At 44.2% G+C, this 26,853-nt stretch overlaps 1 protein-coding gene across 1 annotated transcript in view; it reads right to left on the reverse strand.

The window, feature by feature from the left end:
• The window catches only part of RGS20 (regulator of G protein signaling 20), a 423,936-nt gene extending 404,230 nt beyond the window's left edge, over window positions 1–19,706 (reverse strand). The window contains exon 1 of the mRNA XM_069220174.1: window positions 19,551–19,706. Within this exon, the coding sequence (XP_069076275.1) occupies window positions 19,551–19,682 (132 nt within the window). The 5' untranslated portion in view covers window positions 19,683–19,706. The remainder of the gene's footprint in view (window positions 1–19,550) is intronic.
• Window positions 19,707–26,853: the final 7,147 nt, after the last annotated feature.

Genomic DNA, 26,853 nt, shown 5'->3' on the forward strand with positions numbered 1-26,853 from the left:
TGGGTACTCCCAGGTCTATGTTCCACTGTAAAGTCCATCCCCTGTAGGGCAATGGACTACCTCAACAATTTAGGGTTTTCACCTTTCATTTGTTTAAGCCATAATAGAGGTTTGTGGTCTGTTTGAACAATGAAGTGAGTCCCAAGCACGTAGGATCTCAGCTTTTTCAAGGCCCAGCCCACAGCAAAGGCTTCCCTCTCCATGGCAGACCAACGCTTTTCTCTAGGGGTCAACCTCCTGCTGATAAAAGCAACAGGTTGATCCTGGCCCTCTGAGTTAAGTTGTGATAGTACTGCCCCTACCCCTACCCCTAATTCAGAAGCATCTGTTTGGACAATGCAATTTTTGGAGTAGTTTGAGCTTTTCAAGACAGGTGCAGTGCACATGGCCTGCTTAAGCTCCTCAAAAGCGTTCTGACAGCTGGCTGTCCATAATACCTTTTTTTGGCATTTTCTTTGAGGTGAGGTCATTAAGAGGGGCAACAATGGAGCCATAATTCTTAATGAACCTCCTGTAATACACAGTGAGACCAAAGAAGGCTCTGACCTTGGTCTGTGTAGTGGGGGGAGCCCAGTCCATAATGGTTTGGATCTTCCCCTGTAGTGGTTCAATCTGTTTTCCACCTACCACGTGGCCCAGAGAATCCACTTTCCCCTGCCCTATCTGGCACTTTGAAGCCTTGATAGTTAGGCCTGCCTTTTGCAGGGCCTCCAAAACTTTCCATAGGTGGCCCAGGTGGTCATTCCAGGTGGAGGTAAATACAGCAATGTCATCTAAGTATGCTGCACTAAAAGCTTCCAAACCTTGGAGGACTGTATTCACCAGCCTCTGGAAAGTGGCAGATTCATTTTTCAAACCAAAGGGCATAACGGTGAATTGGTAATGTCCTCCTATGGTAGAAAATTCAGTTTTTGCTTTTGCATCCTCTGATAACTTGATCTTCCAATACCCTGCAGTCATATCAAAGGTAAGGTGCTTAGATACTTGGCAGAAGCAAGTGTATCTATGAGCTCATCAGCCCCGGGCATAGGGTGAGCATTTGTTTTGGTTACAGTATTAAGTACTCTATAGTCCACACAAAACCTCATTTCTCTCTTTCCTTCTTTGCAATAAGGTTTGGGGACAAGCACCACTGGGCTGGCCCAGGGGCTATCAGCGGCCTCAATAATTCCCAGGTCTAACATTTTCTGCTCCTCAGATTTAATGCAATCTCTGACATGGTCAGGCTGCCTATAAATCTTACTTTTTTCAGGCAAACTGTCTCCAGTATCAACTGACTGTTCACACCAGTTAGTTGTACCAGGTATGAGGGAAAAGAGGTCAGAAATTTGTCCTAGGGTTTTTTTGCAGTCCTCCCTCTGCAGTGAGGCAGTCTGCAAGCACCACTCCTTCCACTAAGCAATCAGCTTCAGTGTTGGAGAAGAGGTCAAGGAGAGGGTCACTCTCTTCTTCCTGTCCCTCATCTGTGGCCATGAGTATGGTTAAATCAGCCCTATGATAGTAAGGTTTATGGTGATTGACATTAAGCACCCTAAGGGGGTTTCTGGCAGTGCCCAGGTCCATCAGATAGGTGACCTCAGCTTCCTTCTCCACAATGAGATGGGGTGCACTCCATTTGTCCTGGTGTGCTCCTGGGGCCACAGGCTCCAATACCCACACCTTCTGTCCTGGGTGGTACTCAGTCAGACAGCCTTCTGGTCATGTCATTGCTTTTGGAGCGCTGGGCTGGCCTGAAGTTTTTTAGTGGCCTTTTTCATGTACTCAGCCATTCTGGATCTAAGGCCAAGTACATAGTCCACAATGTCTTGTTTAGGGGTTTTTAAAGGTTGCACCCAACCCTCCTTCACAAGAGCAAGGGGACCTCTAACAGGGTGACCAAGGAGGAGCTCAAATGGGCTGTAGCCCACTCCTTTTTGTGGTATCTCCCTGTAGGCAAAAAGGAGGCATGGCAAGAGGACATCCTATCTCCTTCTGAGTTTCCCAGAGAGTCCCATGATCATGCCTTTGAGAGTTTTATTAAACCTCTCAACCAATCCATTTGTTTGTGGATGATAAGGGGTGGTGAATTTGTATGTTACACCACACTCCTTCCACATTGCTTTGAGATACGCAGACATGAAGTTACTACCTCTGTCTGATACAACTTCCTTTGGAAAACCCACCCTGGAAAATATTTCCAGGAGGGTCTTTGCCACTGCAGGTGCTGTAGTGGTCCTTAAGGGGATAGCTTCTGGATACCTTGTGGCATTGTCCCAATACCACAAGGATAAATCTATTGACAGAAGCTGTAGGAGGGTCAAGGGGGCCAACAATATCAATCCCTACCCTCTCAAAGGGCACCCCAACCACTGGCAGTAGGATTAAGGGGGATTTTGAGGTGCCACCAGTCTTGACACTGGCTTGGCAGGTGACATAGGAGCGACAAAACTCCTTAGTGTCCTCTGACATATGAGGCCAGTGAAAATGGGGAACAAGTCTGTCCCATGTTTTACTTTGCCCCAAATGTCCAGCCAAAGGAATGTCATGTGCCAGAGTTATGAGGAATTCCCTATGCTGTAAAGGGATGATCAGTCTTCTGGTGGCACCAGGTTTATGGTCCCTTGCCTCAGTAGAGAAGAGATTGTTCTCGCAGTAAACTCTATGGGCTTAATTGACATCCCCATTCTGTTGTTTGACAGCTTGCTATCTGAGACCCTCTAGTGTGGGACAGGCCTGCTATGCCACACTCAGTTCCTCCCTGGCAGGCCCCCCTGCACCCAAAAGCTCAGCTGTGTCAGCTTCAAGCTCCTCTGGTGTAGGTTCTGCACAGGGAGTAGACTCCTCCTCATCAAAAGGGGAATCATCTGGAGAGGGAGGGATAGTGGACAAGGGTCTGTCCTTCCTACCCTTAGTTTTTGGGAGAACGTGGTCCATTGTTCCAGGGTCCAAGTTTCCCTGTCCTCTTTGCTTCTTGGCCTGAGCCCTGGTAAGAGCAAAGATATGCCCTGGAATGCCCAGCATTGCTGCATGAGCCTCCAACTCCACGTCAGCCCAAGCTGAAGTCTCCTAATCATTTCCCAAGAGACACTCTACAGGTAAGTCAGTGGATACCACAACTTTCTTTGGGCCAGTAACCTCCCCCCCCCCCCAAGACGAGATTCACAACAGCCATGGGGTGGCTAACAGTGTTGTTATGGGCGTCTGTCCCTTGGTACTGATGACCAAGTAGGTGTTGCTCAGGGGCTACCAGTTTCTCAATTTCTCCATCACAATAGTGACACTGGCACCTGTGTCCCTCTAGGCCTCAACCTGAACACCATTTATTAGGGGTAGTTGCGTGTACTTATCTATATTAAGGGGACAAGCAACTAAGGTGGCATGGTCAGTGCCACCATCAGAGACTACAGCAGCCTCAGTGGTCTCCCTAACTAGATCAACCTCCACTACATTACCAAAAGTGAGCCCAGCTACACCCTTTGACTGACTATTTGTGGTGTTCTTCCTACCACCACTGCTATTGCACTAGTGGAAGCAGTGGTGGTGGGAGGCTTGGTGTTTCTCTTTGGACAAGTGAGGTCACTTGACTAGTGGCCTTTTATTTTACATTAATAACACCATGGCTTTTTCTGATTGGGAGAAGAGGAGTTGGACCCAACACCCCCAGAGGAATTTTGTGGGCCTGATGAAGACTCTGATGATGTTTTATCTTTGTCCCCACCCTTGTCATGAGACTTACCACCCTTCTTCTTCCTGTCTTTGTCACCCCCTATATGAGCTTTTCTGCTCACCCTTGTTCTGACCCATTTGCCTGCCTTCTTACCCAATTCTTGGGGAGAGGTCAAATCTGAGTCCACAAGATACTGATGCAACAAATCAGACACACAATTGTTCAATATATGCTCTCTCTGAATTAAGTCATATAGGCTTTCATAGTCAGTCACCTTACTGCCATTTAAACAATCTTCTAGGGCCTTCACTTAACAGTCTACAAAGTCTGTCAAATCCTGTGATGACTCCTTTCTTATCTCTCTGAACTTTATTCTATATTGCTCAGTGGTTAAGCCCGGACCATCCAAGAGTACACTTTTGATAATGTGATAATTGTCTGCATCATCCTCCCTGACGATAGGGAGTCTGTCTCTTCCCTTGCCAGTGAAAGACAACCACAGGATAGCAGCCCACTGTGCTTGAGGGACCCACTGAACTTTACAGGCCCTCTCAAGTTCAGCAAACCACTTATAGATGTCATCCCCATCCTGGTAAGGGGGAACAACTGTGTGCAGATTTCTGGAATCAAATGTAAGTTCCCTAACTTTGGAATTCCTGAAACTGCTGCTGCCACCTAGGGGTAAATAACTCCAACCCCTGCCTTTCCCTTTCCACAGCCAGGGAGTCCCTGTCTAAGACCAACTGTTGCTGCTGTAGCCTCAGTCTGGCCTCCTCTAACCTCAGCTTTCTGAGTTCCCTATCTAAGGCTGGTCCTCAGGGTTATAGGTGTGGGATACTTCTGAGACAGAAGTAACATGGGAATTGGCAGAGGCAGATCTTTCCCTAACTGGAGCCAACCCTAGTTTCCTGGCCTCTAGGTGTGAAGGGAGCCCTACTGGTGTGTGACCCCAGCTACACTAAGGGGTTTGTTGATGGAAAGATCAGTGGAAGGACCCTCCCCAGGATTATCAGTAGGCCTCTCTGAGCCTGCCTGGTTGGAATTTTCCTTTACTTCCCCCTCTGGCTCTTCCTGACCAGTGCTAAGTCCCTGGTCATCCTTTAGGAGAAGATTTAAGAGGAATTCCTTATTGGGGTTCTTCCCAATCCTTAAACTTCTTCCAGTGCAGAGACCTCTCAAACGTTTAAAGTTCAAACTTTCATTTGTTGTTTTCATAACTCTAGGGGTAACCTCCACAACAGACATGTTGAAAGAAAGAGTTTCGGAAAAAGAGAAAAAGGTTTGTAAGCTATTAGGCCTCACTTTTGTAGAGAAAAGAAAACTTTTCAGAGACTTTTAGAAAGTTTTAAAGAACGTTTTAGAAAGTTAAAAGTGACTTCTAGGTAAAATTAGGTATAGCTCTAAGTACTGGTGCAAGCTCTTCCTGTTAAAAGCACTAGTAACAAAGTGGTAAAGCAACTGCAAGTACTTATCCCACCACTGCACCACCAATGTAGGAGGCAGGCCTGGCTTTTAGGGGGTACCTTAGGTACTTACACCCTATACCAGGTCCAGATATCCCTTATTAGTGAAATGTAGTAGTGTTCTAGCAGCTTAGGCTGTTAGAGGTAGCTGTAGCTGAGCAGCTTAGGCTGAACTAGGAGACATGCAAAGCTCCTGCAATACCACTATAGTTACACAGTACTTATACACAATAAAAGACAATACTCAGTGTTACTGTGAAGGGCTCTTTGGGGTATATTCATGGAAGACGCAGAAATACTTTTTTTTTTTAAAACATTTTATTGGTTTTAGTACATATATTACTACAAACATTGTAACTTGCCTAACCCTCCCCTCAGGCAGAGTGGTAGAATTCGATGTTCGGTAGGTATGATAATTTCAACATGCGTCGTTCTTTTCTAACTTTGGACTTTGCGTTGATTGGGCACTGGTTCACTGTTATCATTTACATTTATTCTCTGGTTCTTCATTATTTTGGTGAACAGGCAAGTGTTGCACAGTAACATAGTGACTTGTTGATCGCTTATCAGTATGTACACTTTTACCTGAGGGGATCTACCCACCCTCCTCCCTCCCGCTTTTTCAAACTAACGGTCTAGAACTAGGCTGATATAGTGTATTAGTTAATGAGTGTGTGAGCTAGGTCCCTCATGGGGGGTTGGTAGCTGTATTTTGTTCTGTAAAGTGTGGCTTAGGTACATCCAGAAATGTGTTTCATTATAGTCTATGGGTTATGTAATGTTCCGGGGGATGTCTGTGTCCATTCGCCGAGGGCCTTTTTTGGAGGTCAGATGGTCTGTCATTGAAGACGCAGAAATACTTATGACCTGGGTTATTTTATTGGAGGAATTTTATGTGAAGTGGCATATCACAAAAAAAATAAAAAATCTTGGTTAAACCTCTTTATCTCTTCATAGTCTCTCAATGTTTCTCTGTCTCTCGCTGGTTGTTTTTATTCTTTTGTCTTTCTGGTAATTTCTCCATTTCGTTCGTTCTCTTAACCCTTTGTTTTCTTTGTCTTCACCTTAGGTATGTCTCATCCGAAGTTCAGCTCCCAGATTGGCGGGATCATGTGAAAAAAAAAACAGAGCCAGGGGAAAGAAAGGTAAGTGGACCCCGTTTGTTTCCTATGTTTTTGTGCAGAAATGATATAGTGGGGAGGGGCAGTCAAAACAAGGTGAGAAGGGACAAAAGCAAAAGAAATTCCTGTGTGGCTATTGAAGGGACCCCGTACAGTCACTGTGTAGTGCGCGCATTTACAATAATATTTTCAAAGCATAGTCGTGCTTTTAATGCAAACTCAAGGTGCACTGGAATTTCTCCCCTTTACTCATTCTCGTTTCACCCAGTATTCTTCCTACCTTCCCACTTCCACTTAAATCCTGTGGTGCTTGGAATACACGCAGGTGCATGCCTGAGCCATGTCCCTCCAGGGACGTGGCTGGGTTCTTCGTTTCTTCCCGCACTGGAATCTCCACAATGCATATCGGAGTTCTCACTCTGCGCGGCGTTCACTGTCTTTCTTGGCGCCTCCTGTCCTCTGGCATCTTCCTCCATAGCTCCCGATGCGCCTGTCCTCTCCTCCTGTTCCGTAGGGGACCTTTCGGTCTTCACAATCTTCCCTTCCGTCGCTCTGGTTCTTTCCGGTGTATCCTCTTCTTCCTTATCACCCTCTTCGCTTGCGTCTACTTCTTCCGTTATATCTTTGCTGACCCGGATATCCGGGTTTCCAAAAATAATCTGGCCCTCCTTTCTCTCGCTGGGACCCCCGAGGTATGACAACATCAGCCCCATTACATTATTCCATGACTGGGTTACTGCAACCCTGTTACAGTTACCAAAAATAAAGGTACTTTATTTCAGTGACACAAGGCCAAAAATATCTTAGAGGCAATACTAAGTATTATACACAATATATAGAGTAGAGACCAAAAATATGGTAAGTAAATAGTCATAGAATAGTGCAAACAATAGAAAATACCATAGAATGCAACAGGAAGAAATAGGCCTAGGGGCAACACAAACCATATACTAAGAAAGTGGAATGCGAATCACAAATTCTCCCCTGGCAAGTGTAGTGTGTAGAGGGGCGCTGGGAGTGTAAGAAAACCACAAAGGTGAGTAAACTACCCCACCCCAGAGCCCAGGAAAGTAGAAGTAAAGTACTGCAAGTTTCCTCAGGACACACTACAAGTCGTGATTAGAGTTATTGCAAGAACCAAGCAAGACTGCAAACAACAAATGGTGGATTCCTGGACCCGAAGACCTGTAAAGAGAAGAGACCAAGTTCAGAAGTCACAGAAGATTCCAGGAAGGATAGCAGCCCCTGCCAACCTAGAAGTTGGTGCAAAAAAGAATTCTCCGGTTGGAGAAGTCTGCAGAAGAGCACCAAAGAAGATGACTGTGGGTTCCTGCGTAATGCAAAGGATGTCCCATGTCGAGATGTTGGATGCAGGCGAGTTGCAGCACTGGGTTTGTTCAACAAGTCTTGGTTCAAGCAATGTCATGGATTGCGTCAAAATAGCGCTGCCTGGACCAAGGAGAGACCTGGGGGCCTCAACTTGGACTGAGGAGGCAGAGGGGACTCCCAACACTGGAGGGAACCCACAGATGTCCAGGCAGCACCCACAGAGGTCCTAGGACACGGGGACAAAGAGGTTGCAAACTGCGGTTGCTGCAGCACTACAAAGGAAGGTCCCATGCCGACGGAGAACAACTCAGCAAGTTGTGCCTCACAGGATAGAGTGCTGGGGACCTGGGCCAGGCTGTGCACAAAGGATTCTTGCAAATGGTGCACAGAGGCCTCAGGAGGTAGAGATTACGTGGTGCATAGGGGTACTGTCGCAAACGGGGAAGGCAAGCTCTTACCTCCACCAAATTTAGACAGCTGGACCTTAGGACAGTCTGTGTTGAAGGGGTCACCACCTGTGTTCCAGGGAGCATGCTCGTCACCAGGAGAGGAGTCCCAGAGAACTGGTCGTCGTCTTAGAAGGTGCCTGCTGGTGCAGGGAAGTGACTCCATCACTCCACTGGAGATTTCTTCGGACTTTCTGGTGCAGGGTGAAGACAGGGAGTCCCCAGAGCATGCACACCCTGGAAACTGTTGCAGTTGCTGGCTGGAGCTGAAGTTGCAGGGTCACAGTAGCCTTTTGGATACTTTGTTGCAGTTACAACGGTTCCTGGAGCAGTGTGCGGTTGATCCGACGCTCAGAGGATGAAGCAGGAGTTGCAGAGGATTCGTGGTGGAAACTTGCAAGCTGAATCTGAAGAGGAACTCACAGGAGAGACCCTAAATAGCCCTAAGAGGGGGATTGGCTACCTAACCAGGTATGCGCCTATCAGGAGGGGTCTCTGACGTCACCTGCTGGCACTGGCCACTCAGAGAACTCCAGAGTGTCCCCACACCTTGGAAAACAAGATGGCTAATGCCAGGGACACAATGGAGGAGTTCTGGGCACCACCCTTGGGTGGTGAGAGACAGGGGAGTGGTCACTCCCCTTTCCTTTGTCTAGTTTTGCACCAGAGCAGGGACTGGGGGTCCCTGAACCGTTGTAGACTGGCTTATGCAAGGACGGCACCATCTGTGCCCTTCAAAGCATTTCCAGAGGCTCTGGGAGGCTACTGCTCCCAAGGTTGTGACACCAATTTCCAAAGGGAGAGGGTGTAACACCCTCCTCCCAACGGAAATGCGTTGTTCTGCCTTCCGGGGACTGAGCTGCTCAGACCCCAGGGGGGCAGAACCCTGTCTGTGAGGTGGAAGCAGCTGTAGCTGCAGTGCTGCCTCAGAGAGCTGGTTTGGCAGTACTGGGGTCCATTGTGTAGCCCCCAGAATGCATGGGATTGGCCCCCCAATACCAAATTTGAAATGAGGGGACAATTCCAGGATCTTAGACACCTTACATGGTCATATCCGGAGTTACGATTGTGAAGCTACATATAGGTATTGACCTATAGGTAGTGCGCGCATGTAATGGTGTCCTCGCACTCACGAAGTCTGGGGATTTGGCCTGGACAGTGTGGGGGCACCTTTGCTAGTTCAAGGGTGCCCTCACACTTAGGAACTTTGCACCTAGCCTTCAGTAAATGAAGGTTAGACATATAGGTGACTTATAAATTACTTAAGTGTAGTGTAAATGGCTGTGAAATAGTGCATGCACTATTTCTTGCAGGCTGCAGTGGCAGACCTGTGAAAGGCTTTGTCTGAGCTTCTTATGGTTGGCAAAAGAAGTGCTGCAGCCCATAAGGATTTCCTGGAACCCCAATGCCCTGGATACCTAGGTACCATATACTAGGGACTTATAAGGGGGGTTCAGTGTGCCAATTGGAATTGGTAAATGAAGTCACTAAACTATAGTGACTAATTTGGAAGCAGAGAGAGCATAAGCACTGAAGTTCTGGTTAGAAGAACTTCAGTCACACAGTTAAGCACTACTGACAACACACACATTAGGCCACAAACTATGAGCACTGGGGTCCTGGCCAGCAAGATCCCAGTGAGACAGGCAAACATACTGACATACAGGTAGAAATTGGGGGTAACATGCCAAGAAAGATGGTACTTTCCTACAGCGATTGTGTGTATGATATTGTGTCTGGTGTTGATTGTGAGTGTGACGCATCTTGATAAGATTGTGGCCAACCATAGCTCTGCTTTAGAGACAACTACTACACTCACAGAAGTAGATAGGTTTAGGATAGATGAGAAATATTTGCACGTACATAGCACCCAAGGAGAACGTTCTTCTAATGTTTTCTATCACTTATTGCGTGAGTATGTTGAGACCATAGATGCACGCGATTGTTATGTCTGTACTCAGATTCCTTCATCAGTAGAGGAAGGAGTTACTTACCATAGTTTGCCTCTCACTTATGAAATAAGTTGTAGTCTTTTACTAACAAGATTTTATAACCAGGAGTACATTCAAAACTTCTATTCCAACCATGATGTGGTATTTTCGTTTGTTCCTATAATTAATTACCTGAGTAGACTAGCTAAGGAAAACACTATAGAATTAGTGAGAGGATTCTTTCAACCTAAATTGACATTTGCCACGGTTTACACCCGCAGAAATAATTTGACATGCTTGCTCACACCTGTAGAAAAGAGTTTCTTAGATCATACAAATGATAGGAGAAAGGCTTTGAAGGAGAAATTAGAAAAGGGCTTAGAGAAAAGGACATTTAGAAATGATCATGCATTTAGAGACATAAAGACACAAGGAAGGTTAGCTTTAGATGCACAACATGTAAGAAGGCTTTGTGTATATAGGCCTAAATCTAGGACTGACGCGTTGTTTGTGGGAACGAGTGAATGTAGACATGTGTTTTTGTTTCAGAGTAAATGGATGTTTATATTAAATGGACAGACCCATCAATTCCAGGAGTTTATTACATCTGTGGACCAAATGCATATTACTGTCTTGCAAGAGGATGGTATGGCACATATTACTTGGGGATAGTTTTCCCACAGATTTATCCACTTGAGAACCTGAGTAAGATACCTAAAATGACTGAATTACATCATGTTAGACAAAAGCCAGAATCATATTCTGGCATAGTTGGAGACATATTTGGAGCTATAATTTCTTCAGTGGGAGTTATTCTGAATTCCTCAAAAATTCTAAAGTTGCCTACTATTGTGGATAACATGCTGACAAATTTTTCAGGAGCCATGATCCTAATGGACACAGAAATGGCCGCGGTAAGATATATGACTTTTCAGAACCACCTTGCAATAGACATCCTTTTAGCAAAGCAGGGCGGAGTTTTTTCCCTACGCCGGCGCTGCCTGGTTAGAGTAATTTTTTACTCTAACCAGCCCGCAGCGCCGGCTAACGTCAATCCTTAAATAAGGCGCCCACGTGGTGCGTAGGAATGGCGTTAGCCGGCGGTAAAATTTTTGACGCAAACCAGCGCCGGCGCTGGTTTCCATCAAAAAGTATAAATATGGGCCCTAGTCTGCACAGGCTCAAATTAAGCTGCACTGTTTAATAAATTTGTGGGAATGTATGTCTAGAGAAATCAATTAATGCATTAATCGCAACGCGTTGACCAAATGTTAGCAGAATTTGTTAACTTTCTCATGAGAACTGCTTGCTAGAATGCCTTGAAATAAAAAATTGTTACACTGTATAGTTTGATGCGTGAGACATCGATGTTCCCAGGAGCTAACAATAGATGCATGGACTGTAGTACGGATGGATACAAAAAAGTTACCTGACAAGTCTGACGAGAAGAGGAGCCAATCATTGACGCGTGAAAGACAGTTTGGTTATATCTTAGATTTAGGGTTTAATCCTTATTGGACTAATTGTAAACAGACGATTTTCTGACCAATCAAATTTTGAAAGTTGCCTACTATTGTGGATAACATGCTGACAAATTTTTCAGGAGCCATGATCCTAATGGACACAGAAATGGCTACGGTAAGACCTATGACTCTGCAGAACCGCCTTGCAGTAAACATCCTGTTAGCAAAGGAGGGTGGAGTTTGTAAAATACTGATCTCAGGGAAGTTTTTTAGGTGATTTTAACTTAGTCCAACTGCACAGAGGGAGGAGAGACTTATTCCATTCTGTTTGAGGAGCTGAACAGTTCCTCATGATTTTGTTCCTATCTTTTACTTTATTGCTTAAATGCCGATGCTGAAAGCTGATCCCTCAGAAGTTCTCAAATGGTTCAGAGATTGGTTAGAGACCCCCTATGTCTGAACCCTCCCCTTTCACTGCCCGTTGCTGATGCTGACCAAACCGATGTCCAGCTGACAAAGATAATCACAACTTGCTGATCCATATGAGGAGAGGTATAACAAAATACAATTGTTTTTTTTGCAAGCTATGTTCTTTGTTCCTAGGTATCAACCACTATTTTCATAGAGCCATAGTTAGATGTTTTCCAAATTAACATCTACTAAATTGTTTTGCATGAAGTCCAAACATGCTATTCTAATTAGAAGGTTAGTTAGGGAGACCTTCAGTTAATAACAGGTTGCTATTAACAAAGAGTTGATGTTGCTCATTTGCTGAATTCAGATGTATGCTATTTCTATTGAGCAGTTATTCTTGTTTTTGATTTGTACTGTGACTCTTGAATGCCTAACTATAAATGCATTACTGAAATTGAGATTCTTTCGAAGATTTCGTCAACCGGTGTTCATTATGTATGTTTACAATCTGGTTTTGAAACAAATTTACATGATATTAGCATTGTTAATCTAGGGAAATAAACATTCTAACTTTACATAAAGGTGTGGTTATTCATGATCAAATGGGTCATGGTGTGTGAAGATTACTGACTCCAAAGGTATTTGATGATGTTTATTAATTATGATGATGTAATTACAAAGTATTTGGGACTTACCGTAGAATCACTCTAAGCGTGGTCAAAAGGTCTATCGAACCTCTAACGCGTCCCCTTATAAATTAACAATAAAAGACCAAATAAGTACAGACGCGCTAATAGTGCAAACAGCCTGCTACCAATCCCACTTCACATAACTGCTACATTACAGGTATGCACTGTAATTCAGGTTTTAGATAATCTTTTCATATATGTATCTCCCTTTCTGTTAAGTTACATTATCACAGATTATTTCTGTGGTTTGGTATTTGTTTTGAAATGTTGTATTTTCTCAGGCATGAGGCAGTGAAGGAAGCATACAGTATGAAGGATCATTGCCTGAGGCCAGGATAACTCATCAGAGGGGTTGACACTGTTGACTCTATGTACCAGGATCCATCATATCCACTCACAACACAGCTACCACCTCCCACCCGCACTTTCAAGTAGAGGTGGATCCTCTATCTACACTTCAAATCACCTGAGCTGAACGGTGGATGTCTGTGCTCATGAGGAGGGGGCACTGCTAGAAACTGTTGCCTTCAATGCCCAGACCTGGTTCGCTCTGCAACACTGTGAATTTAACACTGAGGACCCTGTGCACTTTGTTGCAGACGTGCAAGAACTATGGCCGCCCTCGTCAGATAGGGATGGGCACACACAAATTAAATCATCCTGCACCTATGATGAGTAGTGGATCTCTAGGTCCTGTAACTACTGCTCCTGCTTGCCTCATTGGCTCATGCCCATATCGCTTCATGCTGCAGAGACGTACGCAGAAAACAATTACAGATAAGGGCAGCTCTCTAAATCGGGCAGATCCTGGCCTGAATGATGCAAGCCTATTATAGGTGGTGTTCAGCACCACAGAGCACCTTGGTTGTCACTCCGGTGCTGAACATTGTTAAGGATGCTTTAAGACCCACTATTTATGGGGTCTGATTTACTGACTCCCCAGCATCAGTTCTACACACAACTTCTCACTGACGGATGGTGCACCTTGGTGGTGGCTGCAAGGTGGCCATATGCCAGTCCCTTTGTCTGTCTTTTCTTGAGGCAGACTCAAATAACAGCTGACAGTACAAGCATCAAATGGCTGTTCTGTGAGATGATCCAAACTGTGAAAGACACTGGCAACGTTATCGAGGGCTTAACCAAACATTTTATGTATTATTTACATGAGTCAAGGCTTATCTTGTTACTGCAATGGATGTGCCTCAATGGGAGAGTGATATAGCCAATCAACCAATGAACCACCTGGAGGCTGATGAAAGGCAATTACGCCTCTGGGTTGTATGAAATGCACTTTCTCAAACAGGAGCTGGCCAAAAGTAACCAACGGTTGAATGTGGCCGACCAACAACCCTTTTCTGTCTATTTTTTGTTCATGTTCATGAAAAAATGTGTAGTTGCACCAGATATAAAGTCACTCAGGGGCATATTTATAGGTTAAGTTGTGTAACTCTTGCACCACATAATGGGTTTCAAGCATGACACAAGGCCAAAATAAGATTTATGAATCCACACAAGCCCACCTGGCATGGCCCTGAGTGGCTTCATAAATCTGGAGTAAATTATGCAGCGTATTTTGCTGCGTTGTGTTACTCAGCCCCAGGAAAGCATTCCATAGGTGTTGCATGGGAATTCCCACTCAAAATCCATGGATTTTGATGCATTCCTAGGTTTACCAGAAGTGGTAGACGTAGGAATGTGCCAAAAGGCTACATCTTCCCAGGTGAGGTGTAATAAGGAGAAATATCTTTATTTCACCTTGTTGTTTTCTCTTTCTATGGCTTCTGCAGCACACAAAGAAAGGGGAAATGTCCCAATGGATTGTTTCTGTGCAGGAAGGTTCCCCTTCCTGCACAACAACAATCCTCCTTGCACCGTGGTTGCCTGCATAAGAGCTAGGCAGCCAAAACAGCACCAGCACAGGGACAAGACAGGAATGCACCATATTCTTTTAAATACGGCACAATCCTGTCCTCTCCCTGTGACGCAGCGCACTGCAGCACAGCAAGGTGACTTGCTGTACTGCACAGCAGGTTACCAAAACGTGGCAATGTCGTTAGTCTCCATCTTTTGACCCAACAGTTCATGAGATGTGGCCTACTATAATATTAAGCCAGGCCCCTGTTTCAAGGGCCAGTTCTGATACTATTTCACAGTACTTGACATGAGGCAATGTTATCTGCCTCTCTGTTAAGAGTAAGGACTACCCGGAATTTAGATTCATGTGTTTTATGACCTGTTGCTATACCAAGGGGTCCTAATAAACTAATAGCTTGGTAACATACCATTGGTAGTGATCTACAAATTCTTAAGGTTCTGGTGGGGGGAGGGGTACCAGGCGTCCTTGACCTACCACAGGACAATGCTTTTAGCAGGCATAACTTTGTACAATATGTAAAATGAGATGTCCAAAGGTGTAGAGTGTAAAGAATTAATGAATAGATTCTGATCTCCAAAAACTCAATCAAGCACTGCTAAATGCAAACAGTGTAACCACTTAGACACTACAGTGGCCTAAGCTGACGTGCTTTTGATCTGTTCCCATATGATTTGTGTGAAGGGCTCGATTGAGTGAAACCCGTTTTGCACTCTTTACAATTGTTACAGGACATGAACGTATTACCCTTAACAGTATTAACAGGTACAGCTCAAGGTTGTAAAGGAGCGACAGTGGACTACACCAAAAACTGTCAAGGACATACCATAAACTACTTCAACCCCAAAGACTCTAACCACAAAAATATTCACTCAGAGGAAGATCAAAGACTTACTGCTTGCCCGAAATGTAGTAGGCCCATGCCACCCACGTGAAATTCAGAGATTTCTCAATAATAAATAGATGGGTAGTTTAGGGGCATGAAGTAAGGCCCAGGTATAGGAGAAATAAGCACAAAAGACAAAGGGAATCAGAAGAGAGCTGATCTCATTCTTAGCAGAAAAATAGAATCCCCATGCCCACACGAGGAGGAACATTCAAGAGAGTGGAGCCACAACAGAGGGGAAAGAGGTGTTGACAGGCTTCAAGCAACTGATAATATGTAGAAAGAGCCAACGCGGATGGTTGAGGACAGTGGCAAATCCAGGAACAGAGGGCAGATAACCGGGATAGAACACAATTGTAAATCAGCATTCCCAGTTACAACCTAAGACACGAATGAAGCATTGCATGTGCGGATAGTTGAGAAGAGCTTTACAACAGAAGCTTGCGAAAAAGAATATTCAACGGCTAGGCATTTTTGTTTCCCACAGTGAAACTCAGAATTTGAGAATATAAAGGGCTTGTGAAAAAATGATCAAAGCTATGAGGACAACAAGTATTCCTCCAGTGACCAACACTGTATTCCTCATAGCATACTGAAATAGAATTTCTGCTCCAGAAGTGCAAAAAACCCTTGTCGTGAGAGGTAAGACACCCATGACTCTCGTCAAAGAAAAGAACAGTGGAGAAACAATTAGCAGTAACAAATGCATTTTAACACAAATGCCACTAAATTAAAAAGGGAGAAAATTATGGAAGGTCCTAAAGACAAACTTAGACCAGGGTTTGTGGAGCAGCCTCATACCAGTCACTTCTAATAACCAATATAAAAGTCCCCAAGGCTCAGAGCTCAAACTTGTCATTATTAAAAAAATCAGCCCTTGTACTTACAAATCTCCCATCTGAAAGGAAACTGTAACGTACTTGACAGGCACAAAGCTCAAGAACCTGCAACATATGTCAATTACTCCTGGGAATACATACCACCAGAATATAAGGGCCTAAATATTCCCTGAGAAAAATATACGGCATGATTCACAAAGGGTAAGTTACACCTTTGAAAAAGTTTACACTTTTTTGTAAGTTTATTATTTTTCCCTATTCACAGACTCTGAGTGTACGTTATTATTTAAGGGCAAAAGAGTAGTAAATCCAACACTACTAACAGCTTTAATTTCCCTATACTTTACCACGCAGATACCACCACCCCAATTGCAAAGTCGCCCTATGGTAACGTTTCAGGGCATTTTTAAAAATGCAGTTAACTCAAAAATAAACAATACAAATATTTTTAAGTTAAATATTAACATAAACTCATTTTATGTATTTACTTTAAATCTAGAACAAAATACAAAAAATGCCAAAACAGTATTACATTCATTTTGAATTAAAACTTTAACTAATTGAAATATATTAAATTAAATTACAATTATTTTCCTGAAGTTTAAACTAAAAAATACATTCCCACCTAAAGAAAAAAATATGTATTTTAATGTGCATTAATAATTATTAAAAGATATATATATATATTAATAAATAATGCCCTTTTTCAAACAAAATGTATCATTGCCTTGTTTTTTAAATTAAAAATAGGCTAGTAAAATATTTTATAATGAAATATTACATATGTACTATGTTATGTTGTGTAACGATAATTTATATATATTTATGTGTTTAACTATTTTCAACAATTTAAATTAATTTAACATTAGTTTCTATGAGGTTTTATTTTAAGTCAATGCCTCCATTATTTTCTATGGAAGGGAGCTACAGTACCAATGACTGGCCATGTGTAGTGCTGGACTTACTACAGTTTCGTTTTGTGTAGTAAATTACTCTCACCGTTTATGAATACTGAAAAGTAGTGAACATACTCAAAAAGTGTAAGTTATATTTGTGAATCAGAACCCAAAGGGTCATAAATTTAGTTTACAAAAATATCACTCCATTAAAGCCAGTGATAGAAAATCTACAGACGGTGTAGCTGTAGTGTGGTTGTATTGAAAACACTATATTTATGGCTTATATTATTTATAATTATGTCAGATTATATTTGTTGATGATATTCTGGGATACAAGCCCAAGAACCAGGGCATTCAAGATTTTAAGACCATCATCCATCTATGGCTGGTTACCATAGAGATCAGCAAAAATGGTTGGTGAACAACCACAAGGAGTTACTCCAACTGAATTAACAATCTAATTGTATACCCAAGAACCATCGGGTGATACGGACTAAAGTTTGCCCGAGCATGTTAGGGGTCTCATGAATATTTTCAGTACCTCTTCTTTTCTTTCACTGGTCCCAATTCCAGAACAAATTATTCAAATCCCATCTGCAATTACATTTTCAGCCAAACTTAACAATCAATTTTAAGTTTTCAATACAAACCAGTTGCTTGCATAATGTATTTTATAACACCAAAAACAGAATCCCCCTCCCAGGGTCTCTGAGACAAGTCTTTGCTGCCTAAGTCCTAAAAATATAAAAAAAACACTGGCACCCAACAGGCTACACTCCTCTCAGACACAACCTCCCAGTGCATGTGAGTACAGCTCCTCCCCACCCTGAGGCAAAGGGCTGGCCATATCCCCATCTGACAGATCAGACCCTGCCAGAATCCCAAGAGTACAATCCCAGCGACTGTTGATAGTGATTGAGCAGACATTCTCTTCTCCTTCTTCACCCCAGCTCCAAAAACTCCTTTATCTAGGGTACTGCACTAAAATCACTGAAACAGAACATTCCCACCGCTCCTGAAAATAACTCCCTGAGCTCAGCACTAGGCAACAAACTTGCCCATCATCAACCTACAGTGACGTTCAAATATCCTGTCAAACATTGTCAACCAGGTATATCAATTCCTCGACCTTTGTCAAACTATTAACCACATGGACCCAAACCCCTTAGCATTGTCATTCTAGGCTATGTGATGTCACGTGATCACCCACTGACGCGAATCACCCATCCTTCTAGTAAACTCCTCCCCACCTACAAACCTGCCCTAACCTCTGCTGTTGCCTCATCACACATGTAAATAAAAACTTCCTCCATCGCCAGACTACAGAACATCCACGGACTCTGCCCGACACTGGTTACACCTGAGGAATGGTAAGACCAGGCGTAGATTCCTCTCTACTCCAGCTTCCTCGAGCTGCAACAATCGTATCCCCTCTTTTGCCTGCACCCATCCCTGTCCAGCTACAGAAAATCACTGACGCCCCGTTTTCGCCGACAGCCCTTTGCCACGGTCCTCTACAGTCATTCCGGCCACTCTGCCACTCAAAGGAATGTCCACTACCCCTACCCCACAGAATAAGACTACAAGTGTAGGCGTATCCTTCCTAGAGCCTTTCTACTCACACCTGCGAACTATGGTAAGTTATTCAGCATCGAGCGCCCCATTTGACTACAGATCATTATTACTCACTTCTTTGGATCGCATTTCATCTGCCTAGGAAGAGTGGAGATAAACTGTGAGTTTAAAACGTATATCTACAGCATGTGCATTATTCAGTTCAACTATCTTATTGGCACTGGAGAGCGTGGCCTGCAAACTACACACATTTCCCTGCACCAGGAGCATTCGACCAGCGAGCTGTCTTTATGAATCTGGAACACGCAGCCTGGCTGTAGACACAGAATCCGGCAGCAGTGGAATTAACCCACTGTGCTAGGATAGTAGGAACGCCACCTGTAAACGCATGTAATAGCTAGTTCTCTGTGGTATTTACATTACACTACTACTCCACGTTAATGTCCTACAAAAGTAACATTAGCACTTCATCTTACACCAAGAAACTTCTGAGATAATATATTCTCATATCATTTACCTAATGTGTCTGCAGATACATTCACACCGTCTTCCGGTGCCCTGTGGGCACATTCATTGAAACCAGTACTGTGCTCCCCACTCCAGTCCCACCACAATCAACCCCGCGCTACCACTTCCAGGAGACACACGGTTCCGTAAGCTTTCAATAGTGTTTCCGTGTTCGGGGATTGGCCGCCCCCAACCCGGCTCTTCCTGGAAAGTGCTCAAATCAGTGCATCCCACACAATCCTCCCTTGGCAGACCAAAGAAGGCCTTCCCCCCACGTACCTCCCCCCGCCCCCCACCCAACCCGGACCGCCCGACTCTCCCATGTAGCTAAACCGATCTGCCCGAGTCACCCCCCCCCCCCCCCCCCCCCGGGAGACGGGAAGGAAGCGGCTCCTGTAGCGGCGCTGCACACACTTCACGCGACCATGGACAGCTCCCTAGGGATCGGCTCGGAGACAATGGCGGGTACCTGCACTACTCCCTCCGAGCCACCGGGGCGCCTGCTCCTCTTCGAAGAAGCTGCAGCAGCAAACCCGGGGGGTTTCCCCCTTCTCCGGCGGAGCTGCAGCAAAAACGCAGGCAAATCAGAGAAAGGGGACATGGCCCCCTCTGCTGCAAGGAGGCGGGGGTGGGCCTGATGGTGGCGAGGGTGTGAGGTCTGACGTTGCTGGGTGGTGCTCTGCCTGCAACTGGCAGGTGGAGCGGCACCAATGGGGGCCGGGGGTGTAGCCGGACTGCAGTGTGTGGGAGGATGCAGGCCATGTCTTGGAGATGGCAGGCCTTTATTTGACTCTGTGGCATTGCCCCCATTGCACAGACTCGCCCACGTTTAGGAGGGGGGCTTGGCAGACGGCAGGATCCCGAGGAAGGCACCTCCTTGCTGTATTCTCTTTTAAAATATGCCACGCATCTTATTTATCTTTACATTTCGCACGTTACTTTTACATTTAATTACAGATTTTTGGGATATAAACAAAGTTCACCTTAGGTCAGAGCATGGGGTGCTATTAAACGCAAACTTCGGGGGATGCGAGGGCTTCTGAAATTGCGAACAGTGAGGACAGAGCCACCTTCTTCCAGATGATATGCACAGAATGGTTTATTTTAGGCACGTCTGTCCAGTAACAATGGTCTCAGCAATGCAGATCATAATAGTCTTCAATTGATGTGCAGATTCTCCAATAAGAATTTTAAACAACATAAACGAACCGTTCTAATCACACATTTAGACTACCGAAAGCGTCGAGAAGCCCAGCATTGGACGATGCTCTGCTATAATAATTGCCACTAATATTAAAACTAAGAGCAAATGCTAAATTTTAATACACATTGTACTAGTAAAACTGACATGCATGTGGAATTTTGTGTCCTAGTTTCTAGGCCAATCAGTGACAAGGCTTATATTCTACAACACTTTCTGCCTGTAGTACTGGACTAAGGAGATGAGGGTAACATATTTGGGAACCACCACCACAAAGAAATATTGTAAATGTGGTGGCAAATGGTGTAGTATGAGCATAAAAAAAATCATTATTCATCATTTGTCATAAAACAACACTGAAGCAAATCGGTTTTTGTTGCAAGGTAACCCCTGATTTTTTTTGCTCATTTCTGGAACATATTTTTACTAGCATTATAACTCACTGCACTTTATCCCTGCTAAACAGGAGTAAAGTGCCTGTGCTCCCCTTTAAACATGAGTACATTTGCTTATCCATGAGTGGCATATTTAACTTGACTGCACACCCTTAGGATATGGTGTAGAAAATGCTCCCAAGGGCCTGGAGGTTAAATTATGGACTGCCTCACCAATTGGGCCATTGACATGTTTGGCATGTCAACATGGCTTCAGACCTTCCATGTATAGCCTGACTACAGCAGCCTAAAAACCTGATGTCAAAGCTTCCAAAATAGCCCTTTCTGTAGGATGTAAATCCCTGCTTTTAAATGTTAATAAGTAACCTCTAAGCAGACTTTGTTGCCCATAAGGTAGGATGCCTGATATTCAAAAATGAAATATGTGTAAAATTAAAGTTGGCATGTTCCTCCAGTATCTAGTCCCATAAAGCAATTTTCACTAGCAGGGCTGTAGAAGGATCCTACAAAAATGTCAAAGTGCATATTATAAACATTAATCTGTAACCTTTGACAGGAAATATCTAGAATATTAATTCAAATTTAACTTTCCATATATATTAAACATTCAAATATTAATTGAAGATATATTTTTACTAAATATTTAGTAAACGTTACATTTTCCTTGCTTGAAGCTCCTGGAAGCTAATTTGCATTAGCCTGTCAGAAGCTGCCCAGCCAGTGCTTGACGCTAATGAGGTGTGAAAACTACTCCCACCAGAGCAGAACAAAGGCTAAGGTCTGGTGACAGTATGGACTGAGGGTGGGGCATTTGATCCCCATCAGCATGAACTTGAAAGGAACAGAGGTGAACCATGCTCATCCAAACATTAGTGTATGAAGAGACCGGGGGGGTCTTTGTTCCCCAGGCACACTCTAGCAAGGCTGCCTCTGAACCCATTAGGAGGGAAGCCACCCTCAGAACTACTTTGGACTGGACACTGGGGATGGGATTTTTAGTTTCCCTGGCCACCCTTCCGGGTGTACACAAAGGCTCCACACAAGAGAGGAAAGGTCCTCCTATTTTTTAATATAAGGAGTAAGGTGCACTGTGGGATTGTTTGCAGTAGGGCAAACAGGAATTGTTGAGCTGAAGAAATGGGTAGGACACCCCTGAGAATGTTTACCCCATTGGTTAGAAATGGGCCAGCAGTCACCTCCCTGACCCCATTGGCTAAAGGAAACCATAAATGTGGCATCCCAGAGAGCCCTCCTCAGAATATGTTAGACCTGTGAAAGATCAGGAGAGGACGGAACCCTGCTTGATGTAGCCTGTGAGGTGCCTTAAAGGTCCAGATCTGCTCCCTTTTGTACCCAGGTCTGCAAAACGGACTCCAAGGGTCAGTTGACTGACCTCCAATGCGGCGATAGGGACACCACTAGCTGCAAGAGCCCTTTTTCCTAAAGTGACCAATAACAACTGGACCAGTACTGGGCCCTGCTGGTGGCCTCTTTTTGATTAAATCTTAGCTCTTTATATGTTGTCCTGGAAGCCTTAGAAGAGACCCAGAGGAGTTGGTCCAGAAACCCTGAAAAGTTGTGACTTAGATTTTTTGGGGATTTCCAGGACCTCCAGAGCTGCAGCAGAAATTCACAGCACAAGAGAGGGGATATGGCATAATGGTCAGAGCTGCCGACTTTGGCAGTGGGGAATCAGGTTCAAGTCCTGACATTGGCTCACTATGCTGTGATTCTGTGCAAATCACTTAATCTCCTGGGCCTACAAAAATGAGTTTGTACTTGTGTAACGTAACTAGTGCTCAGGTAAAGTACTCAAATACCTTCAGGTTGAGGTCACACTATATAAAACTGAAGAAAAAAAAAGATGTTCAATTTCAATGCAACTTCTTCAGATACAGCTTCAGGCTTGCCCCGCTGGAGGATTTTGAGTTCACAAGAAAGATAATTTAGAAGGGAAAATCTTGAACCGGAACAAACCCACTTAGTATATCTAACCTGAGCTCCATTGCAGGTGGGCTGAAATTATGCCTAGATCCCGGTCTACTGCTTCCATAGAACACCATTGACACTTAGTACTTTTAGAGCTATTTTTAAATAAAGGTTTACAAATTAATATCTACCATGCCCCCTATTTTGTTGTCACCTTGGTGTCATTCTTTTTAACTTTTTATTTTAATTTACTTTATTTTTCTACGTTGGTTTGAGATTTTTGTTGTTTTTAATGTATTACTGTTTTGGTACTGCATATACAGTTTACACATTGCCCTAAATTAAGCCTGTGTGACATGATGCCCTTACAATACAGAACCAATAGTCAAATTTACAACATACCTCTGGCACTGGTAGCAACATAATACAAAATAGTGTACTTTTTGGGCAAATATCTGGCAGTGGGCCAACTTAATTCTGTGGAATGTTTTCATTTGTGTAAACATGGGGAGGATGGGTATAATTCATCTAAATCCTTGAGCACGGTTAAGGGATCATGAATTTTGGCAGGAATACTAAGTAGCAGCCTAAAGATCTTAGAGAAATAATGGTTAATGCATGAAACCCTCTCCTGACTGGAGTGGTTGGCCTAGATATGAAAGGAAATTGGAAAAGGTTTCTGACAATCTAGAGTAATCTTGTTGCAAGGAAAATGCTGAGTTTCAAACACACTGATGTCTTTTGTGTTGCAGCAAGCAGGGAAGTCAGCACAGTAGATAAACAGGAAATCCTAATCTCAGCGTCATTTGCTTTTCAGGGATAAAAGACTGCTAACCTCTAGCCTAAGTACGAAAAAGGTATTCTACTTCAGTAAATACCTGTGCTCAGTATTTTCCATTTCAAATACTGTTCCTCCTTGTTAGAAATGGGGTCTTTGGTTGGCAGTCAGGTTAGCCCCTGTCCAAGCAAGGACCCTCACTCTAGTAAGGGTAATAGAGAATCACCCTCAGTTAACCCCTGCTTACCCCCTTGGTACCTTGGCACGAGCAGTAGGCTTAACGTCAGAGTTCTTGGTGTAAAGTATTTGTACCAACACACACAGTAACTTAATGAAAACACTACAAAATGACACAACAGAAAAATGGGAAATATTTATCTAAACAAAACAAGACCAAAATGTCAAAAATCCGACATACACAAATCAAGTTATGAATTTTTTGAAGATTAAACTCAAAAATAGCGCTGGGAAACAAAAAATGCTTTGATGAGGTGTTAACACTGTGTCGTGACGGAGTCGTTCCCAACAATCCGCCACCAACGGCACCGGCCACGCAGTCACGCCGACCCCCAGGTACAGTACCTTAGTGATGAGTGAAAACAAGCGGGTGCGTGAAGTCAGGGATTGCGGCGTCCGTGTGAAGAGTTGAATCCACGAACTTCAGGCACCATCGGTCACGATGTGGTGTGGCGACTTCCTCGGAGTCGAGGACTTTGGCGGGCTGCAGCGGTATCAGGCCTGCGAAGGTCTGCGCATTCCAGTGAAGATCATGGTGCCGGTTGCCGGCGGCGTCCCAGGATTCAGCAGCGGCATTGGTCCGGAGTCGTCCGAAGTCGATCTTCTTGGTTTTTCACCAGCTTTTCCTTTTAGGGGCCCAGGGACTGGATAAAGCACCAGTTGTCAGGGCAGGAGTCTCAGCAGTGAGTCCAGGTGCTGGTAGGGGAAGTCTTTGATGGCCCTGAGACTTCAGAACAGGGGGCAAGCTCAGTCCAAGCCCTTGGAAAATCCTTCTCAAGCAGGAATATACCACAAAGTCCATCCAGTCTTTGTCCCTTTGCACATGCAGAAGCAGCAACTGCAGGATAGCTCCACAAAGCACAGCCACAGGCAGGGCAGCTCTTCTTCCTCACCTCTTCAGCTCTTCTACAGGCAGAGGTTCCTCTTGATTTCCAGAAGTGTTCTAAAGTCTGTTGTTTTGGGTGCCCTTCTTATACCCAATTTCTCCTTTGAAGTAGGCAACTTCAAAGCAAAGTCTCTCTTGAATGTGAAATCCTGCCTTGCCCAGGCCAAGCCCCAGACACTCACCAGGGGGTTGGAGACTGCATTGTGTGAGGGCAGGCACAGCCCTTTCAGGTGTGAGTGAGCACTCCTCCCCCTCCCCCAGCACAGATGGCTCATCAGGAAATGCAGACTACACCCAAGCTCCCTTTGTGCCACTGTTTAGTGTGAGGTGCAACCAGCCCAACTGTCAAACTGATCCAGACAGGGAATCCACAAACAGGCAGAGGCACAGAAATGGTATAAGCAAGAAAATGCTTACTTTCTAAAAGTGGCATTTTCAAACACACAATATTAAAATCAACTTTTAAATTGTGAGCTCATAGACCCCAAACTCCACATGTCCATTCACTCCCAAAGGGAATCTACACTTTAATTATATTTAAAGGTAGCCCCCATGTTAACCTATGAGAGGGACAGGCCTTGCAACAGTGAAGAACAAATTTAGCAACATTTCACTGTTAGGACATATAAAACACATCACTATATGTCCTACCTTAACCATACACTGCGCCCTGCCCTTGGGACTACATAGGGCCTACCTCAGGGGTGTCTTACATGTCAGAAAAGGGAAGGTTTGGGCCTGGAAAGTATGTACACTTGCCAAGTCGAATTTACAATTAAAACTTCACACACAGACACTGCAGTGGCAGGTCTGATACATGATTACAGAGCTACTTATGTGGGTGGCACAATCAGTGCTGCAGGCCCACTACTAGCAATTGATTTAAAGGCCCTGGGCACATCTAGTGCACTGTACTAGGGACTTATTAATAAATCAAATATGCCAGTCATGTATAAACCAATCACATACACATTTTGTAAAGGAGCACTTGCACTTTAGCACTGAATAGCAGTGGAAAAGTGCCCAGATTAACAAAAACAGCAAAATCAGAGTCCAGCACACATCTACAACCTGGGAAACAGAGGCAAAAAGTTAAGGGAGACCACGCAAAGGATGAAAAGTCTAACACTCCTAACCCATTTCCCTTCATCACACCCCCTTAAAATGTTAACAATCTAACACCTCTAGTTCTGACCGTCTCTGTCCTCCCGGAGCCGAGTTTATCTCCCTCCTTTCACTCTTCAGCTGTAGACACGCAGCTAAATGTAACTATTAGAGAGACACTCATGAGCAGTCCAACTAATCCTAAGTTCTCTATGGCCAAGGGCTGGACTGCTGCACACAGTACTCAGGATTGCTGTGAAATCAGGGCTGGCATCTGCCTGACAATTAGTTTCCTAGACATGAGGGGAGATCCTCTGAGTCAGGATCTCTTGCTGGCAAAGCTATGTACCTGTTCTCAGGCATCTAGATGTCTGCCTGGCTGCTGAGAGAAGGAAGGAGCCTGCCAACTTTGCTGGAGGAGTGTCTGTCCAGGAGGCTTGAGGAGCAGCTTTTTCCTGATGTCCATGGGGCACCGGTACCACAAGTGGAGAAAGGAGTGCACCCCCTTAAGGTGGCTATTCTTTGAAATGTCCTTTCCAGTCAGTTCTTAAATCAGTCTTTGTCTAGAATGTTGCTTATTACAGTAGGGTGTAGTCCCCAAATGTGAGAAATCACAACAGAGACACAAAGAGGGTTGAGGTTTCTGCACTTGGATGTCAACAGCCAAACTGAAGAAGTAATCTGTAGGCCTGGGCAAAATGTAAATTACACTGGCATGACTTGTGTAGTTTTGGAAATTTAGCGTTATGTTTGTTACATGAAATTCCCCAAATCACACCATAAAGCATTCTGCATATTTATGTGGCATTGCATTAGAACAACAGAAAGTGTCTGACTGTTGTTTGCGGTGCTTTTCTGTGGAAGCATTTTGAGCTAAAATATAGTGCCAAGTGACAGATTTGAATTTCACGTATTAACGTATAATGTCACAAACGTTTCCAGACGTTTAGCCTAATTACATAAAAGCAAATTATGTGAATATTGCACAACCCTGGTAATGAAAGAAAAATAAGAGGGCATGCCTCACTGAAAGGCTTCCTCATCTTGCACAATAAAATCTTCAGCCCCACCCCTTTCTCATACCAGCCATCAAATAGCAGTGTTCAAGAAGACTAATCAGCAGCTCCAAGATGACCAAAAGGCTGTATTAAATTTATAGAGGAGCCCTGCTTCACATCTTCTGGCTTCATTTTCTAGGTCTCCTTGCTCCAGTTTCAGGAGTGTGAGAAAATACTGTTTGGT

This window comes from Pleurodeles waltl, chromosome 2_2 (assembly GCF_031143425.1).
Source record: "Pleurodeles waltl isolate 20211129_DDA chromosome 2_2, aPleWal1.hap1.20221129, whole genome shotgun sequence".
NCBI lineage: Eukaryota > Metazoa > Chordata > Amphibia > Caudata > Salamandridae > Pleurodeles > Pleurodeles waltl.